Here is a 21,485-nt window from a genome sequence, read left to right on the forward strand (position 1 = left end):
AAATAATATAAAAAAAAACATATATTCGGTTACATTTTTTGGAACTATACAGCCCACTCCTATGTTTTAATTATACACACACACATATATATCTATATCTATATATATTTATGAATTTGTTTTCATTTTATGTATCTATCTAGCCATCTATCTATCTATCTATCTATCTATAGAGAGAAAGAGAGAGATGGTGTTATAGGCCACTCCTATTTACAACTATGCAGGATAATTACATTGTATATTTTGCACAAGCTGTCTCCTGACATACAGCTAAAATAAGCTTGAGAGAGTTTGAACTTCAAAAGGTATTAATGCAGAGAATGTCAGAGGACGGGCATGCTGAAAATGAGAGTAATCCTGTAGGGCAGGTAGGAATACATAATGGCTGTGAAACGTAAGGACATCACCCAGCAGACTACATTAAACACAGAAAAGTAGCATCAAAGGCTGGTTTGGCACCAATGCCCAAAAGCAGCCCCTACGGTTGGCAGCAGTGGAACGCACCAGGCACAGCGACAGCAGACACAGCCTCGGGCTGGCACAGAGTATCCACTTTCACATGCTGGAAAGCCTTGCAAGCTGCAGTCTGAACGTGCCTGAGAGAGAAGCAGAGAAGGTTAGAAAAGGAGCAAAAAAAAATTTCCTATATACAAAACGCATTTTGTGCTTGAACGAAAATGAACCGAACTTCAAAGTAAAAGTTTGTTTTCATGTTTTGTCTCAAGATAATTCAGGTGCTAATAGCAATCAAGATGAGCAGAGTTTAGAGAAATAAACCATGAGTCACGCAGAACAATAATTATCCAATGTTCTGTATGACCCTCCACTTGATGGCAGTACCTCCTCACAATTCCTGCTCTGCTTTTTTATTGCCTAAAGGGCTGCCGCTGTAGCAATGATTAGCATTAGCTCAATAAATCAACAGAAGTTTAAACATCAGCCAGTTCAGACAATGCTCACACGCTCCTCAAACTTTCATTAGAGGCAGCAAAACTGCAGCTAGTAGCTTTTTTAGTGCTTTCTGGATGGGGAAATGATTCAAGCTTTACTTAATCTTAGGTCGCCTACATGTTAGAGAACCTGCCAGGTCATGTCTCCAGCAGCTGTAGCTGCTTAAAGTCAATGCTAATTGTTTTTGCTATCCATTTTACATCTGTAATTTGATGTATTTTAAGATAGAAACAAGATATTCAATAAGAACAAATATAGGACAAGAATTATTTGGATGGTGAAAAGTGGGCGTTACATACCAGAATGCAGACTAAATGTGAGCTATTTGACTTTAATTAACATTACCATTGCTCCAATGAATCTTTCACAGAATGTGCATTAAGACAGTAAATAGGTTCAATTTTGATTTCATTTTGACTTTAGTAACTGTACAGGTGTGTTATTGTTGTATTGCAAGCCAGTCAGTGGCTTGGTGTTATTGAGTTATAAGAGTTTATTTAAATGAGTGGTTGTAAAAAATTAAACAGAATTTCAATCACTGTTCAACTGACTTCAGCATCCTCAAAAAAAGGAAACTCTAAATATTTCACAAACAGAACATGATAATAGAGTAATAGAGAGGAGGAAAGTTGAAAGGAAGAAGGCAGATAAAAGGGAGGCTACAGAGATGACAGTTCAGCAGCAATTGGGTCTTTGCAGAAGCTTGCAGATGTTCTCACTGATCAATTATTCACTAGTCTGATGTGAATCATGACGGCAGTACAAAATTCTGCCCTCTCTCAGAGAACAGACTCAGGGAGCTTCCTTGAGAAACACAACAAAGGACCTATTTTAACTCACTGCTCTTACATTAATATTTCATCCTGTGGGGCTGAAATGGATGCTCTCAGTCGTGGCCTGACCAAAAATTTTAAAAATGAAGTAACTACCGTTTAAAAGTTTGGGGTCAGTAAGACTTGTTTTATTGTTTTTGAAAAAGGTCTGTGATGGCAAAGCTGATTTTGTGCTCAATTAACATTTCTGTGAATCACTGTTGAAAACGTTTGTGCTGCTTAGTGTTTTTTTGTGGAAACGGAAACATTTTTCCCCCCCCCTGGATTCTCAGGATTCAATGTATAAGCCTTTACTGGCGCTTTTGATCAGTTTATTGCATACTTGCTGAAAAATTAAAGTATTAATTTCTTAAAAATAAAATAAAATAAATCTTACTGACCCCTTTTGGTAGCTTATCTAGGTTTAACCAGGGAACACAACTGGATAACCTACTGATTTTAAAACATTTCAGGACTACATTTTCATCTTTTAGGGCTTTGTAAACACTGTGTATTAATTCTGCAGAAAAAACAGCAATTGTTTAGCCAGTTTCATCATTAATTCATGAACTAGAACAACAACACTCCCCTCTGCTCGCCTGCCATCTTTATCTACAGGAGGCAAAACGATACAGTGTCGTTTTTCAATACATCAGGGATAAATACACAATGTTGAGACATGCATTTATGAGAGATGCACAGGTTCATTCACTAAGAAATGCATAGCGGTATAGTTTTTGCTACCCTGCAACAGACATTTTGACATATATGAAATATTTTCTCTCTCTTTTGAATTCTGATTTATTTTTTATTGTAAAGCACTTTGGATCGACTACGGTTGTGTTAAACTTGTGCTCTGTAAATAAAATTAGCCTTGCCTTATATACAGTAGAACATACATATACCATTTCCTCAGCAGACTGAAAACTGAAAACACTTCAGTCTGACATCCCAAAAAAGCACAGAATACTTGTGTACCATCATACTGACTTGCATGGTTGAATTTAATATGATGCATTGAGACATAAGGAGGGAATTTAAAAAAATAATCACTAGAAGGTCAAGCTTAAGACAAACACATGAACTCAACTCACTGGAAACAGTCTCTCTGAGCAGACACATTCTTCAGGTATTGTTTCAGGGCCTCGCAGAAGTCCCCCAGCTGCTTCTGGGAAACTTTCATCTCCTGGCGGATCAGGTAGAGAGACTGAAGAAAGGGAAAGAGAGTGATAGAGACAGAGACAAAGGGGCAGATTAGTTTCCAATAGTCTGGATACATAATGAAAACTGTGAGTCTGTGGGGATAACAGCAATGTCTTGTGATTAAAATGCATGCAAAGTTTATGGACACTTTGAATATTATTAACATTTGTCTTGATGTTAGTATTCACTTAATATTCTCTTTAGGCTAAATAAATAAATAAAACCAGACATATTTATAGACTCGAATCACAGTGCAAGGGTTCAAGAAATCATAAGTTATGAACACTTAAGTCTAACTCTGTTTAACAAAAGCAAGGAAAAACTGCCTTAAAAGCTTTGACCCTCATTTAATAAGAGTCATGGTCTATATTGCAGCTGAAGGGTTATGCAATATCTACATATGGTTATTCCTTTAGGAGAATGAGAAATAAATATGATATATACCAGACTGTAAAATCAATACAGCTACTCTTTTGAATTGTCGCCTAAGTAACTAATTAATTCCCAGTGTAATCTAAAATATGTAGAATTGTGGGAGTGTGGTTGGCTACCAAATAAAGTACAGTACTGGCTTTAAAACTGGCCTTTGCAACAAACAGAGAAGAGAAAAAAAACCTCATAACATTTCCAGAAGGATCTAGAACTTAACGGAAATGAAACTGAACCGCTTCTGACTTGTCTATTTCATAGAATTGCACCTCTCGTGTAACATGTCACTCAGGCCTCCCACTTCTTTCTAAATTGGTGCTGTCATCTTGAACCAATTTTTTTTAAGTCTGAGAGATTTGATTAAATAACTGATATTACCCTGCAACAGACTAAGAAATGATAGGTTTAAATGCAATAATTGCTTGGCAGACTATTTCCACCCTGAGGAGCCTGACGCACTGATTAACATCTGGATTTATATGCTGAAATGAAAATCATAAAAGTTTAAGATGCCTATACACAAGTCATTTCAACCTAAAGTAATATCCTCTGAAGTGTTTATAATACACCACAGTTCAAACTTTTGGGGTCAGAAGGAAAGAAAGAAATACTTTTATTTAATAAGTATTTATTGAATTAATCAAAAGTGACTGTAAAAACATTTGTGTTACAAAAGATTTCAATTTAAAATAAATGTTGTTCTTTTAAACTTTATATTCATCAAAGAACCCTGAAAAAGTATCATGGTTTACGCAAAAATAAGCAGAACTTCTGATACATAAACATTGATAATAATAAGAAAAGTTTTTTGAGCACCAAATCAGCATATTATAATGATATCTGAAGGATCATGTGACACTGAAGACTGGAGTAATTACTGCTAAAAATTCAGCTTTGCCATCACAGGAATAAATAATATTTTAAAATAGTAAAACAGAAAATAGTTATTTTAAATTGTAATAATACAGTATTTCACAATATTACTGTTTTTACAGTTTTTTGATCAAATAAATGCAGCGTCCCCAAACTTTTGAACAGTTGTGTATATTATCCTATAAGCAGGCCCACTGCACTTGGTGAACTCTGCAGAATTATTTAGATTTTCCCTAAAGGAAAAGTCTTTAGATTCTGTCTGGGTTTGCCTATAACTTTCATATGACATATTACAACCAAACAACCTCACCGCAACACAAATCATAACTTTACAGCCATTAAATAGTGAAGAAAGAGTAAGTTTTTGTAGAAACCAGGGTGTATTTGTAATGTAGTGTATGCTATAACTAAGGTGTCACATCTTTAATAGAGCATGTGCTGTTCCCCAGCAGGTGGGAAAGATAAAAACCAAGCGAAAACCATTAGGCCCTTTGATTTGACAGCCGTCCCGTTCCCCGAAGGCGAGGGCAATAAAAGAGCAGAAGCCTGGTAATTATCCCTGAACTTAATCAAGAGCACTATGCCACCCAACACTAGCCAGAATGCAATCAGAAACACTACATTACCCAACCTACACAAAACTCAATAAGTATCATTGTGTTTTCCCATTCTCCTCCACTGGAGGCCTGATCTGATGGGTACGTACGAATAATTAGAGGAACGCACGAGGATTCGTAATCCAATTTTCTTTGCATTTCGACATGTGGCTGATCCGAATGCGATCTGCAATGCGACCGATTGCACTAATGTCTTTCATTAGTCTTCAGTGTTTGTTTGAACTGCAAGGGTGCTTCATTCAGACTCAGTGCTGTGGAATAAAGTGATAAAACTAAGCTCTGTAGATGAAGCAAATGTGACCCATAGTGTAACTGTTAAGAGGCTTTGGGCTCAGTGGGATATTGTATTATTAGAATCCTTAAATCTCTCGCTCTGATTGGAGCCTGTTATAATTTCCTATAGCAATATCTCTTGGGTGTACTGCAATCTCTCTCATTTGGGCTTATGTGGAATTAGCCATCCCTGATGTGGTGAATGTGTTTTGTGTATGATGTGTATGCACGTGTGTGTGTTTCTCTTTTGCTCAGAAGGGAACCTAAACTAATGAACCCTAAAGACCCCCATGTGGAGTTGAACTGCTCCACTTCTGCATTATGCATCAGACTGTGAAACACACACACACACACAAACACTAAGAGAGGAGAGAGTATTTTATGTGCACAATTTCCTACCATGTAAGTGAGGAGAATGTCTCAGGTACAATACGAGTCCATAAAAAATGGTAGAAACCTCAGAGAGTTTGAGAAATGTCACAGTTACCGTTGAAACTGGGGAATACCATCCAATTTCTTTCTGATTGGCATCTTTCTACCCCCATTTTCCCTTTCACTGGTAACACTCACTAAATTGTGTTTTAATTTCTCCCCTTTTGAACTTTAGCATCTCTGAAAATGAGCTGCTTTGTTAAAGTCTGAGAGGTATAAATCGGAGACGTTCACTCTCCCCCTCTGCATCCATCCCATGATAATTCCCTCTAAATGAGCAAAGATGGCTTTCAGATATGTAGTTGTATAACTCCTTCAGATAGCTCTCCCTTTCTCTTTCTGTCTATCTTCAGTGGTTTTATCAGCAGACAGCTGATTTATATTCGTCCTGGCCAATCAAGACAAGCACTGCAGGTGGTGTAAGTGTCAGTGAACACAGCCTGTAAAGTATAAACTGCTGAGTTAACAGATGCATTGAGCTGTTGGACTGATCGGTCATTAGTCCACTCTCTATAAAAATGTCTTGAAGAGAAGATAAAAACTCTCCCTCCTTGCAGCATCTCCACTCTGTTATAGACTTCAAAAAGCCATTGTTTCCTTATATTTGGCGGTGGCAACACATTGCAGATGTGATGCCTGAACATTTCGTTTATGTATGTGTGAAATGTACAATCTGTGTGAAGATCATTATTATTAAATATTTACAGGAGGAAAACCAAAAACCTAAGTAGCGATAATCATATGCTAATATATGCATTCATACATATTCAAATATATGAAGGTGTGAAGAAATACACTATTGCTGTAATAAAAATCTACAACGCTACCTGTACCTGCTCCCTTTTCTTTTAAATACTCCGCATTACTGTTCAAACCAAAATGTTTCTTGTTATGCAAATTAGGTTCATTTCTTTAAAATGTTCTCTTGTCATCTAAATGTCAAAATGCATGCAATTTACTACATGCAAATGGAGCAATAATCACTTGTAAACAAAGAAATAGCACAGAAATGGCACAGTCATTGTTTTAAAATGGCTCTTTTCTGCTCTGTGTAATATTCACGGCAGATAACACTGCAGGAAAGCCTGACATTATTGTTGGTGTGATGAATTAATTCCAGAAATATCTTACGGGTCCCAAAATAAAGCTAGTGTTAACCAACAAACACAGAGGCACACGCTGAAGCTGTCAGGTGGAACCTGCTCAACCCCCATTTTGTCCTGAAATTGACAAGGATTAATGGATAAAAAGGAATGATTCAATTACCCCTTATCCCTCCAATGTCAATAAGATGGGAGTCAATTTGAGCTAAGATCTCTGTTACACACTGAACTCAGTTGCACTTTTTCTATTTTTAAACACGGCAATCTTTTCTTTATTAGATCTAAAACTTTTAAATCACAAAGTTCTACAAGAGATTAAATCCCAGCACTCCCATGCTTTAACTGAACAAAATAGTATGATATTTCTATGCATTCCCATCATATCGCTGGTCCACAGAGTGGGACTGATTTGTGGCCAGGTGAGGAGTAGTGTGATACTGCCTCTTATTTTTTCGAGGCACAAATGACTCCCGGAGCATGCTGGTATTAAACACAGAGCTGGTGCTTTCATATTGAGAAAGAAATGTGGTTAAATCCTGAGGAAAAGGTGGCAGATCTGCTGCAGGTGTGTGGAACAGCATGAGGAGCTCTGGAGAGACCCACAAAGAGTTAAGCTTGATTTGACAGGGGTCTGTTCACTGCTTTTTAGCAATAACGCTGCTTTTGTGTTTTAACATGGAGGGAAAAGGTGAAATTGAGGATTTTATGCATTTTTCATCATGCTCTTTGGTATATAAGACGTGCTTTAGTACTTACTGCGCTAGATGTGCCATCAGTGTCTGTTAGTCGCTGATGTAGGTCAAACCAAACTGTCTGCAACAAAAACCAGAACAGAAAAGCCACTAGTGAATTCACTGTCCCCCTCAGCTGCCCTTCACTGCTGCTGTCTGTTCGCGAACACTCAATCAGGTGAGCTCATCATGTTCTCATAAATGTGTGTAATCGCCCAAGGTGGGTCAATAATGAAAGAGTAAAGAGTAAATCTTGCATTTCACATAACTAATAATAAATACAGTAGCCATTTAGTTTTTCAGGTGTTGCTAGCTACTAATAGGACATAAAATCTTAAATTTCTTCACAATTTATGTGTGACGGAGTTGACATATCACATAAAAATAAGTATATACAGAACTCATCAGGGCCTGTGTGATGTGGAACTCATAGAAGATAAAATATGGAAACCTTCAGGATGGCAACTGACGTTGATTTTGCCTGATTTTTCAAATGTTTTCATAAATATCTGACAAAAAGTAACAAGACAGATGTGAAACTATATTAACCTCTTTCTTCAGTCCTCCAGTTTTCTTTGAAAATACATATGCATATTTCTATTTTGAAGAAATTAACATTAAATGTAATGTAAATGTACATGTAAAACCACCTGCCCCAGAGTCAGTATTCATTTAGATCAGTGTTTCTCAACCTGGGCCTGGGCACCCCCCAACACTGCACATTTTGTATGTCTCCCTTATCTGACACACTCATTTCAGGTCCTGGAGTTTCTTTTAATGAGCTAATGAGTTGAATCAGGTGTGTTTGATTAAGGAGACACACAAAATGTGCAGTGCTGGGGGGCGCCCAAGACCAGGGTTGAGAAACACTGATCTAGATGAATACTGACTCTGGGGCAGGTGGTTTTACATGTAGAAAGTGATAAAAATTTCATGATTTTTTATTAAATATAGAGAATTTCACATGAAAATTCTGTCATTAATTGCTTACCGTCATGTCGTTCCAAACCCATAAGACCATCTTCATCTTTGGAACACAAATGAAGATATTTTTGATGAAATCCGAGAGCTTTCTGACCCTCCATAGACAGCAACGCAACTAAGACATTCAAGGTCCAGAAAGGTAGTAAGGACATCGTTAAAATAGTCAATGTGACATCAATGGTTCAACCTTAATTTTATGAAGCTGTAAAAATACTTTTTGTGCACAAAGAAAACAAAAATAACGACTTTATTCAACAATTTCTTCTCTTCCGTGTCAGTCTTTGACGCGTGTTCACAAGAGTACCACCACGCATGTGTCACAATGTCCTTAATACCTTTCTGGGCCGTGAACGTGGTAGTTATGTTGCTGTCTATGGAGGGTCAGAAAGCTCTCGGATTTCTTCAAACAATATCTTAATTTGTGTTCCAAAGATGAACGAAGGTCTCACAGGCTTGGAACAACATGAGGGTGAATTTTTAGGTGAACTACTCCTTTAAGGACATACTAGTTTATTCTTGACTTTGATTCATTTCAAACTAGAAATGTTGCTCTTTGCAGTCATGTTTTCTAGTATGAAGAATCTGAGCAGTGAAAGAAAGCCTGCAAGTATTATTTCCCTTCCTCCATGTAGAGCCTAGAAGCACTGTCACTCGGATGTAATAATGTATGCAGATAATAAAAAAATGCTGAGAACAAGAACCGTATATATTTCAAATATTCTCACTATATTCCAAAAATAGGGACTTTATGAATTCATGAGGAATTTACAGCAGCCATGACTCTGAAAAGTTAACACCATCGAAACGTATGAATCATTATGTGCTTCATAAAAAGAGAGGTGCTGGTATCTCCTGTCAGTCCATCCATAAGTGAACAGGGATAGTGTGGAATATTCTTTGCCATCACGGAATGACAGAGTACATAATGGCCGGTAATGATGCCACAAATTCGTGCAGCTGTCTTTCTCACTGAGAAAAGTGATGGCGGGTTATCCATCAAAAATAATAGCAAGAATGACAACAGCCGCACTGTTGAGTATGAATACTGCAGGAACGGCTTGAGCGTTAGTCTCCACAGTGATTGGAGGCTATCAGGGTTCCACAACTGGATAGAAAAGGAAATGATGCGTTTCCTAAACAGTGGGGGTGCATTATGCAGACAACAAGAGCATTCTGATGACTGATCCAGCTGTGAGCCAAAACGGGTCACCAAAGTCAGGCTGCCCTGTCTGCTAAAGCGACAGTGAGAATGGGGAACAGGACAGGACAGACGTACAGTGCCATGTTTGACATTTCAGTTAAACTGAAGGCTCTGAGGATGGATGTTTAGAGGAGCATGTGTTAAATCCTGCACAGACCCAGCTGTGCTGCAGGTCTGGTTGTACTGACCAACAATGGCAGATCTCACAGTGGACTGTGCAGAAGAACTTAGAGTTCGACAAGACAACTGGAAAAAACTGTCACTGATTTGAGAACTTTGAAGGCATGCCAAACTATGACGATTGCAATTGTAAAAGGTTGCATGGCTTGCAGGGGTGGTTAGAAAAAAAAAAACATTTCAAAATATTGCATTGTTTTACCATATATTTATTTATTTACCATATATTTATATTTATATTATAATATATATATATATATTTTTTTTGTAGTAGCATTAGGTCAAAGTAGGTGTAGCATTAGATCAAAAAACACACTCAATTATTTCTATTCAAACAATATTAGTATAAACAATAAACAATAATGAGCTAATAATACTATTGTGTAAAGCATTGTAGTCCATCAGATGAAAGTCAGTAAAAGATCAAACAAGTTTTGAATTAATAAACAGTAACTATGCAGTAACTATTTCATACACTATCGTTCAGAGGTTTGGGGTTGGTAAGATTTTTGAAATGTTTTAAGAAGAAGTCTCTTATGCTCACCAAGGCTGCATTTAATTGACAAAAAATACAGTAAAAACTGTAACACTGATATATATTATTACAATTAAGAGTTTTCTATTTTAATGTTTTAAATGTTATTTATTCCTGTGATGGCAACGCTGAATTTTCAGCAACCATTATTCCAGTCTTCGGTGTTACTGTCATGATCCTTCAGAAATCATTCTAATATGCTGATTTGATGCTCAAGAAACATTTATTATTATTATCAATGTTGACAACAGTTGTGCTGCTTAATAATTTTGTGGAAACTGTGATACATTTTTTAAAATTCTTTGATGACTAGAATGTTATTAAAATGTTTCTACTGTCACCTCAGATCAATTTATAGCCTCCCTGTTGAATAAACATATTCCTTTCTTTAAAAAAATAATTCTGACCCCTATCTTTTGAACAGTAGTGCATATCAGAAAATAATAATGTTTAAGTTAATTAATTTAAAATGACACTCTTCATGATATTTCTCTTCCTGCATTATAAAATTGATTGTATATCTTGTATCCTTGTTAATCTGTCTGGACCAAAACCAAAACATCATCCAGTACCAGAGGAGTTTCTGCTGCCAAACCCCAGATATCCTCCAATTCATCCCGTCTCACCAGGATGTGTCAGACTCAGAACCTCCCTTTCACTGAGAGAGGAATAAATCAGTCGAGCTGGTTTGGCTATTCTTAGCTCCAGCAATAAGAACCTGCCTGCCAAAAACTCCAGTATTAACTGGGGACTCTATTAGTCCACTGTGCTCAATGTCTATCAGACACACATAATAAAATGACTGAGCGAAGTAGAGAGAGATGGTGAAATAATGGTTAACCAAAAAAGAAAAGTTACATGGATGTTGAGTGAAAAGAATATAATGGTAAAAACAGTCATCTGCTAGAGCAGTACTGTGGTTGACAGGTCTGTTTATTGCTTTCTTTGTTTCACCGTATCATTCCTGCCCTTCTTCACTGCTCTCCTGAGCAATGAAAGTAATAACTATAGGAGGAAAAGATTACGGGCTTTGCTAAATGCAATCTGAATCTCCTCTCAGGGCTTTACATATGAATGTGTGTAATTATCAGAGTGTGCATGTGTGTGCATAAGTGGATGTACTGTAAGTGCAGCAGTAACAGAAATTACAGAGCTGTATTTTAGGTACAGGAGGTACAGAAAAGCTGCACAACAAAGTCTTAAGGCCATGACACACAAAGCTGACAGTTAGCGAACATCGGGCCATTGTTGAGCTATTCCAATGCACACAGATTTTCATTAACGACATGGCATATATATCTACAGTGCTAGTTTCCATTTCTCTTTATAAATGATGAACATAGACTATTGCCATGTGCTGACAGTCATTTCCTCTCACGCAGCCACAAAACGTAGGTGTCTATGTTCGTCATGGTGTGTTCAAGTGCAACTTTAGCCCAGACGCACACAGCGTGAGGCGACATCACAGTCAGCTTTTGTCAATGCAAGTTCTTTGTTGTCGTTTTGGTGTGTCACAGCCTTTACTTGCTAATCATCCATTGGACTTATAAAACGAGGAATCAAAGTTTCATCTCTGGGTTTGAGTTTTTAGACCAACAAAAATCCACGTCCCATCTTTCCATATTCAAGTCCCATTTGATATTTACAGGTTACCCTTACACTGCCATTCAAAAGTTTGGGATTGTTTTTTTTAATGTTTCTAAAAGAAGTCTCTTATACTCACCAAGGCTGCATTTATTTGATAAAAATACAGTAAAAATAGTAATATGGTGAAACATCATTTCAATTTAATATAATTGTTTTCTATTTTAATATATTTTAAAGGGGTGGTTCAGTGTTTTTTTTCTAGGCTTGATTGTGTTTATGGGGAGCCGTCTAACGTGTTAATGCTTCGTTTTTAAAAAAACACATTATTTTTCACATAATTTACCTTTATTCCACACCGCTTTGTCCCTTCTCTGAGAAGCGCGCTGCTCATTTCCTGCTTTTATGAACCCCCGCCCTCAGAAATAGGCGATGGGCTCTGATTGGTTAGCTAGCCCAGTGTGTTGTGATTGGCTAAACCGCCTCTAGTGCGCGTGTCTCGTTCCCTTCGGGGAACCATGGTTACATACGTAACCTGGAGACGTTTTCTCTTCCTCTTCTCTAAAGCAGCGCAGCATGGCCTCGCCCCCTTTGCTGCCTTTTCTCGAGGGTGGGGTTTATCTGGGTTTGTTACCTCACGAACCCGGGAAGTAACTTGTTGTAGTCCCTACCAGCCGTTTTTGTAGGCATTAAACTGCCAGAATTTTAAAAGACGATATCTCTGTTTGCATTGAACTTTCAGTTTCGTAACTTTGCAGATATTGTTTATGCTCAAACAGCAACATTACACACTAACTAACGTTAAAAAAGTGAAATCGCAATGAACCACCCCTTTAAAACATAATTTATTCCTGTGATGGCAAAGCTGAATTTTCAGCAACCATGTCTCTAGTCTTCAGTGTCACATGACTATTGCTGTACACAGTTCTGCTGCTTAATATTTTTGTGATAATCATGATATACTTTTTTAAGGATTTCTTGATGAATAGAAAGTTCAAAAGCACAGCATTTATTTGAAACAGAAATCTTCTGTGAAACTGTAAATGCCTTTACTGCCATGATCAATGCATCCTTGCCAAATAAAAGTATCAATTTCCTAAAAAAAACTTACCCTAAACTTTTGAATGGTAGTATATGTGACACCAGTCATAAGTAACACGGGTATATTTGTAGCAATAGCCACCAATACACTGTATGGGTTAAATTATTGATTTTTCTTTTATGCCAAAAATCATTAGCATATCAAGTAAAGATCGTGTTCCATGAAGATATTTTGTAAATTTGGTACCGTAAATATATTAAAACTTAATTTTTGATTAGTAATATGCATCGCTAAGAACTTCATTTGGACAACTTTAAAGGCAATTTTCTCAATATTTAGATTTTTTTGCACCCTCAGATTCCAGATTTTCAAATAGTTTTATCTTGGCCAAATATTGTCCTATACTAACAAACTATACATTAATGGAAAGCTTATTTATTCAGCTTTTTTTTTTTTTTTCAAATTTAACCTTATGACTGGTTTTGTTGTCCAGGGTCACATATGAGACGGCCATCAAACATCCACTACTATAATATTTGTTTATAATGACATACTATTTAATCAAATCAAGTTGCATCAAAGTCTTATCAGGTTTATGCATTTAAAAAAAAAAAATAACTACAACAATGCAGTAACAAGCAAGGCCAATTTACAGACCAGTATAACAGCCCTCACAGCCAACACCTGCCACCCTCTGAAACATATACTCTTTTGTGTTACTTGTGTGATATTTAATTTTTATTTGAAACAAATACAAAACACCTTTGAAATCTATGCATTATTATGTTATCAGTTGCCATAAAACCAGAAACTAAGCTATATCTTTCCATTTATATTTTTATTTTCAATGTCTTAATACACTGGATTGCATCTGCACAGATCTGTGGATTTAGACCTCTTGCTTTTATAAGACGCTTCCCAGGAGGAAGCACTTGACCTCTCAGTATTATAAGACAAACCTCTTACCTTATTCTCCAGACGTCCAATCAGCTCAGCCAGTCGGTTGATCTGTGTCTCAAGTCCTTCTTTTCTCACCTCCACAGCTCCTGACAGAGACAGAGAGGCACAATGCATAATTTGCAGATAGTTCCAGCAATGTTTCACTCTTCCAGGCACCTGAAACCTCATCTCAGAATGGCTGTCATAGCAATGCGACAGAGCGAATCAAACGTTCAGACACTATTACTGAGCTCAAGTTATTACAAAGATTATAATGGACGTTTACACTTCTTTGCAAACTGTTTTGAGTTTTTACCCATCAAAAGGTGTTCGTTAGGGCAGATGTCACATATAAAAAAAGTACTGAAAAGTACTACCACGTTTTTTTGGAATTGTACCCGTAGTATTACCATCTGATACCACGGTACCGCCACTGCGAATGATAAGTACAGTATTGTTTTTCACAGAAAAACAAAAATGGAGAGTGATTAAAATGATTTCCACCCTTCCTTTCTTTCTTTTATGCAATGACAGATCCTATTATTGAGGGAAAAGGTTTTCCTGCCTTTGAAATCAGCCCCACTTGAGGTGCCAAACCAATTAGACTCTAACACCTCCCTTGTGTTGATGAGACCAGCATAACGGGGAGGGGAGACACTTTGGAACACATTAACTGTTACCATAGCAATAGTGGGACCAAGTGAACAGGGTCTGAAACCTTTTAAAGGCATAACAAGATGGTCACTAAATCAGTATATCAACATTGAACTGAGACCAGTTTGAGGTTTTCTTAAAATAAGTAATATTAGGGCATACTGTAGCACAGCATTCTGTGAAACATACATCAGATAGAACATGTACATAAAATCAGCACAGAAAATGCTAAGTTTGCAATTCTGTAAGGCCAGAACCATACAGGATTACAATGTTCAAATGACATGTCTCCATTATTCTTCATATGAGCAGCAGTAGCGCAACAGACATTTCTTCACTCATACAGTAGAAGTCTGGAATGGATGAAGATAATCTGGGAGTCTTGCCACATGGTCTTCCTGCTTATGAGACTGTCATGTTAATTAGCTTGGGCAATTTAGCCACGACATACTGACTTGGAAAGAGCATCAGTTCAGACTCCAGTCAGGACCAAGCTGGGCCGAACCCAAACCTTTCCCTGACCACCTGCTCCTTCCAGATTTAGTCCTGTCAAATGAATGACATGCCAATATGGTATCTATGGTAAAATTGGAAAAAGTCTTGCTTAGTTTGAAACGTTATGAAACACAATGACTCTCTGAAGAAAAATCTCAGCAAGCAAAGCAAAAAGGGCAAACTTAAGGTGAGACACTACAGGCACAACAGGGTTTTTCATTCATTGGTCAATGGTTTTTCATAAAGTGCTGTTTCAAACTAGTGCAAAGAAAATATTCAAAATACACTTTTAAGTGTTGTTTTTATCACACTTTATCCATTTCAATTACAAGGAATATCTTTAAAGGAGTCAGAAATCTCCACTTATATATATATCTATCCATATTCAAAAGGTTTTTACAGAAGGATTCATTTATAATTTGTCTGATTTTATACAGCATTTTATCCCAAAAAAACGGTGGAAAAAAAAGCATTTTTTTCCTAGCTGTTGACAGTGGCTATCTTTCCAGCTAAATCCAGTATTCAGATTTCTGTTCTGAAAATGTATGCAAATTAATGCATATTTAATTAGATAATGTATCATTTGCATATTTAAAAAGAACATTTGAGAAAATTTGTAATAGAAAAATGTTTGCAATTCTTAAAGGGGTCATATGACGTTGCTAAAAAAAACATTATTTTGTGTATTTGGTGTAATGAAATGTGTTTATGCGGTTTAAGGTTCAAAAAACACATTTTCCACATACGACATGCATCTCCACGACATGACGGCGGCGGAAACAATACTACAGCGACAATCAATGTTACGCCTTCTTTCTTTGCGTGAACATTTGGGCGGCGTTATGCAAATCTTCCCACACAGTGACGTAGATATGTGGGGGCAAGTTTGAACGAAGCGTTTTAGGAGGGCGTGGACGAGTCTTAACTTTTATAAAGAATATCTCTTTGGGTTTGAATCTTTAGTCTTTGCAACTTTAGGGATCTTATCTATGCACGAACAGCTTGTAACACTCCAAAGAGAAAGGAAGGCTTGAAATCGCATCATATGACACCTTTAATGTAATCAATCAGTGGGGGTAGTATGGTAATATCTATTAGTAAATTTTTTTTTTTATCCTATTGACAATATGCCTGGATTGTCCAAAATAACATTGTTTCTATTAGTGCTACTGTTTCATCCTACAAACTGTCTTACATTATATAAATTTAGTGACAATTATTGGTAAGTTTTTTATTATTAATAATTATTTTATCTACTGATAATGTTATGGCCGCTAACAAATAAAAGGCAGATATTGAAATTTTATTAAACTTTTTTGTCTAAATGAATTAAAAATAATACACAAAAAAGAAAATCAACCATTTTAAATGCTACAAGTGAATTCAGGCACTACAGCATTACAAATGTAATCTAAATTAGGGGAAATGTGCACGCACAATTAAATATCCAATATCGGTAATCTAGTATCAGAAAGAATCACTATATATAATCATTGAATTGTAGGAATCAAACTGAGACTGTGTGTGTGTTTGTGCAACATGAGCAGAAATAAGGTGGAGAGCAGACTGAGAGAAGGAAAGCAATTTGAGAAAAGCCTGTGATTGACTGATGGGAGAAAAAGTGCCATGTGCAAAGCAAGTCTTGCAGAAGTATTGATCAATATTCTCATCCCGGTGCTCATAAACTACAGCTTGGACAGCACGGTCCAATCACGCCTCTCCCTGCCGGAGCTGACAGCTAGAATGGCGCTTTTATTGTGAACCGAGTCAGCTTTATCAGTGTGTAGGGGAAATTTAAAACTAGTGCCAGTGTTTGAACGTCACCCATAAAACACACCTCTTCGATTCAGCGCTGCGGTCTCACTTGAACAATATCGGCATATTGGACAGGCCGACTTTACAATAAAAGTGAGTGAGAGGACAATTGAAATCTATATTAATTACCGTCAATAAGGAGTGTGCATGTCAATATAAGCTTCCCTTTACAGCTTTTTGTCCTGAAATGTCAAATGGCATCTAACACACCTACTGAAATGCAGACACACTAAGATCAGACTCCAAATAAGCTCTGGATCTGTTCGAATGATAAATCCACAGCAACAGAAATGTCTGTATTGCTTGGCTGATTTGGAGAAATTGACTGCATGACTATTCTATTAGCACTGAGAGGAAAGTGAGATGGGCATTTCAAAAAGAATCCTATATTGCCTTTCTCTGTGAAACAGAAAAAAAGAAAAACACTAGAATTAATTTGCTATCGTATCTCCAGGCGCACTCTAACTCCTTTTTCAAACTAAAACTCGGGAACGCTTTGAGGAAGACCTTTTTTCCACCCTCTCCTCATTAAAAACTCACACATTTCTTCAGTTGCATCATGCATACAAGACTGTCGAGAGCGTGTGGTATGTGCTGACTTGGCACATGAATGGCGTTGTGTTGTTTTAGTGTCTCTTCAGAGCGGTTTCATAACCAACTCACTGGAGCTCAGGCCCAAATCTCATCAGTAATGGAAATGTGGAGTTTGTTGATACAGAAAGCCCACGGGAAAGCCTGTGAAACCACATCTTTGACAGACTTTAACTTTGCCTTTGGCTATTAGACGGCACACAGAATGGTAAATGCGGATGTTTTGCGTGATAATGCAGTTGGCCACCAAGTGTGCACCACAAAAGAGATCCTTACCAAATAGATTTATGCAATGTTTGGAAAAACAAACCCCATGATGAACAGAAGCAATAAAGCAATGCGCCAAATAGACCATTAAATAAGTCCTCAAGTAAACCTCCACTAAAAAACTGCAGGAAAATAGTATTGAAAGTATGGCGCCTCTTATCTATGTGCCAATTGTTCTAATAGAGGTAATATTACTAAAAGTCAGTCTTTTCCTCTCACAGACCCTGGCTGAGGAACAGCTATCTAGTCTCAATGGAGATTTCCCTGAGATTTCCACCATGTCTCCATTCCCTTGTGAATCACTCATTGATACTCTGGCAGTAAAGCATTTTTAGGCATTTTAAGGTATCATAGGTGAGGTACAAAATGAACCCTAGTTAAAAATACTACTGGTATTACAAAATATAAAAAGTATAAAAAATACAAAAAACTGGTATACTTAAAGTCTGCAAAATGTGACTAATTTTGTACTTAGTGTACTTTAATTGTGCAGAAGTCCAACTAAAGATACACGTAAGTATATTTGATTGTGCTAAAGTGGAACTATTGCAAGTATACTTAAGTACACTTTAAATATCTTGCGTTTAAAGACCGATATTATTCAAAGATCATACAATCCTCATCATTAGTGACAATTAAACACATTTTAGGCTTAATATTAAGAAATGTGCATTGTGCACAAGTAGCACTCCCAATAAAGTTTAATTATAATTTTAATATCAGTAAGTCTCGAGCAATATGTCAGTAAATATGTTAATAGATTTTAACTATACTTAGTATGAAATAAATGTATTTTAAATACATTACTTTTTTACTAGGGTAGGCAGTTTAATTTTGCTGTCTTTTAAGATACCTATTTTTAGCCAAATTCACATGACAAGGCAAAGACAAAGACAAGGCAATCCCAGAATGTGACATGCTCATTACAAAAACAGTACAACAAAGATGGTGGACAAGGTGAAAGAAATGATTACAAAAAATAAATAATAATGGTAATTTGAAAAAGTATTGACGAACATACTTTGTGTAACATGTGAACAGTATAATATATATAAAAAATATTATTTTAGCCAATATTTAGGTGTGCTACTGTTCAAAAGTTTGGGGTCAGTATGATGTTTTGTTTTTTGAAAGAAATTAATACTTGTATTCAGCAAGAAGGATCAAAAGTGACAGTAAAGAGACTTATAAAGTTACTAAAGACTTCTATTTCAAATGAATGCTGTTCTTTTGAACATTGAAATGTTTGTTGAGCACTAAATCCGTATATTAGAATGATTTCTGAAGGATCATGTGACACTAAAAAATAATTAATGCATAAATAAATGCAGCATTGTTTACCATGAAAGACTTCTATTAAAAAACATATCGACCACAAACTTTTACACTTTATAATAAAGTTCTTAAACTTTTTTTAAATTTATTTAATGCTTACTCTGCTGTAGAAGGCAGCTGTCTGTGTAGGTAGCAGACAGCAATACAGTTCACTAGGGTTTGGAACAGATCTTGTAATGTAATGTAAATGACAAAACAAATTAGAGGTTTCTTGGAAAAGAACTCTCAGGCGTATGAGGTAAGAACCAACCGTTTCACCACAACCTTGTTCAAAAAGTCTCATCACAGCTGGTTCTGCTCACATACACAGATGCATGCTGCATTTATGCTGATGCTTGGAGACATAAGTGTATTCAGTAGGTAGAAGTCACTTTGCAAGTTTTGTGTGGGCGGAGTAATTCCAGATTTACATTATTTCAGACTTGAATTCTAGAAATGCATCTTCTGCATAAGTACATACTTAACCCTATAAAGTCTACTCTATCATATTTGATACACAAATTTTAAAGCCTCAAAATGATCAACATGATCAAAAACACAACATTCTACATGCCTTCTGTCATCTGCCTGACACAGTACTTTAGACTTTTTTTTAGCCTTTTATTATAATTGTAAAACTGTCCACTAGATTGTGGGACACATGTGTTGTTGCTAAGAAATCTGTCCTGGATTTTTAAAGTAAATATAAGAAAAACCTTTATATTGTTATATTAAGGTTATATTTCAAGGTGAACACTTACTAGACTGAAGCAACTTAGATTTACTTGATTATCCTTACATCATTTTTAGAAAATTCATGTTAAAATGTGAGTATCAAATATGATACAGCAGGCTTTTGAGGAACAGTTATTTGATTAAGACAGCTAATAACAGTTATTCAATAAAGAAACACTCCAAATAAAGTTGAATTATAATTTTGTATCAGCAAGTCTTAAGTGATATGTCAATAAACATGTTAATGGATTTGAAGTATACTTAGTATTTTAAATAAATTATGCCAGTTTTTTTTTTTTTTTTACTAGGGTGATCACCTCACCTGCACCTGTGTTGATGTTCCTCATGCTGTCCTTTGAAGTGACTCTGTTGTTGGGAGGATAATCTGGCACCGGGGTCTCATAGCGCCTATCTGGGACGCGTGGGCTGGTCTTACTGGGGTAGGATCTAGGTCATAACAGGGAGAACAAGGACAAGGAATACAGATGATTAAAATGTTTAACTGAAACCAACTAAACAGTATTTAATTTCATTAGAAATAGTCTTTTTTTATTTAACTTAAATCATTTTTAAATGTATGATGGCAGCAAAATTTTCATCCATTTTTAATCCCATACCCGGGTGAGATCCCAAATCTGCTCTCTTATAATTAATGTCAGCAAGCCATTTGAATCCTGCAATTACTGTAATGTAATCATAAAGCATTTGCTAAATTGAAAGTCTACTTAACTTATGGATACATTCATGTCCTAATGGACATATATGTTGATGAATGGGACAAGCTCTATTTCTCACCCCACTGATGAATGCTGCTCATCAATGGCATCCACAGCACTCTCTACAGAGTTCAGCAGAGACTGGATCTGATTGGCTGATTCCTTCAACAGGAAGCGGGTCACAAACTGCTCAACATTAGTTCCACGTTCATATACCTGCAGTGAGCGAGAGAGAAAAAAAAGAGAGGAAGAGGAGATTGAAGGAGAGAAGACAGATAAGAGCACATCAGCACTTTACTGAGGATCTTAAGCATGTATATTTGACGAAGTTCTGTTTGAGAAACTCTAGTGAACTTTGCCCCAGCTTTAAGTACAACATCCAGAGGTGCAAATCTCCTGAGGGACCCGGGGGATGAACATGTCTGGAATGAGCTCAAAGAAACAAGAAAAACAAGATGCAGTTCATGTAGGCAAAAGCTCAAGGCGAGTTAAGTTCTGAAAGCTCGTAATGGTATTGGACATTAGAGGAGCCAACACTCATTGATCTGGTGACATTTTGACCACTTCCCCAAACACTCAAGGTTTGTTTTACACCGTAGAGGCATAATGTCACACAAGGGTGTTGTATTGAAAGAAATACACTGTGAAGGTGTTAAAGACTATGGCCCTGAACCCACTTTAGTGCTGAACTTTAAGAATCAGAATCAGAATCAGAATCAGAATGAGCTTTATTGCCAGGTATGTCACGGAGGCAGCCATCAGCGTCGGCGCCATTTTAAGCATTATTATTGTACATATAAACACATAGATTCTGTCAAATGCTCCCAGCAGCCACTGTGGAGTCTCAGTTTAGAGGTTTGCAATCTCTCAACCACAAATGTCTCATCTTTTTTTTGCGATTTCCTCTTATATTCTTGATCACTGTCCTGTCTAGATATTGTCAGGATGGCAAAAACCCACAATAAAGCAACTCTCTTGTGTAGCAGCCAAGACTCAAATCCTGGGCATTGTA

At 36.7% G+C, this 21,485-nt stretch overlaps 1 protein-coding gene across 1 annotated transcript in view; it reads right to left on the reverse strand.

Annotated features, from left to right (window-relative positions):
- Nucleotides 1–478: 478 nt before the first annotated feature.
- Nucleotides 479–21,485, reverse strand: part of LOC107733553 (N-terminal EF-hand calcium-binding protein 2-like) — a 33,678-nt gene continuing 12,671 nt past the window's right edge. The window contains exons 3-8 of the mRNA XM_016545219.1: nt 20,553–20,689; nt 20,080–20,204; nt 13,914–13,993; nt 7,450–7,506; nt 2,858–2,970; nt 479–596 (exon numbers count right to left, since the gene is read on the reverse strand). Coding sequence (XP_016400705.1) covers nt 479–596; nt 2,858–2,970; nt 7,450–7,506; nt 13,914–13,993; nt 20,080–20,204; nt 20,553–20,689 — 630 coding nt within the window. The remainder of the gene's footprint in view (nt 597–2,857; nt 2,971–7,449; nt 7,507–13,913; nt 13,994–20,079; nt 20,205–20,552; nt 20,690–21,485) is intronic.

The sequence above is a fragment of the Sinocyclocheilus rhinocerous genome, unplaced genomic scaffold (genome assembly GCF_001515625.1).
Source record: "Sinocyclocheilus rhinocerous isolate Xijiao unplaced genomic scaffold, SAMN03320098_v1.1 scaffold3477, whole genome shotgun sequence".
NCBI classification, from domain to species: Eukaryota; Metazoa; Chordata; class Actinopteri; order Cypriniformes; family Cyprinidae; genus Sinocyclocheilus; species Sinocyclocheilus rhinocerous.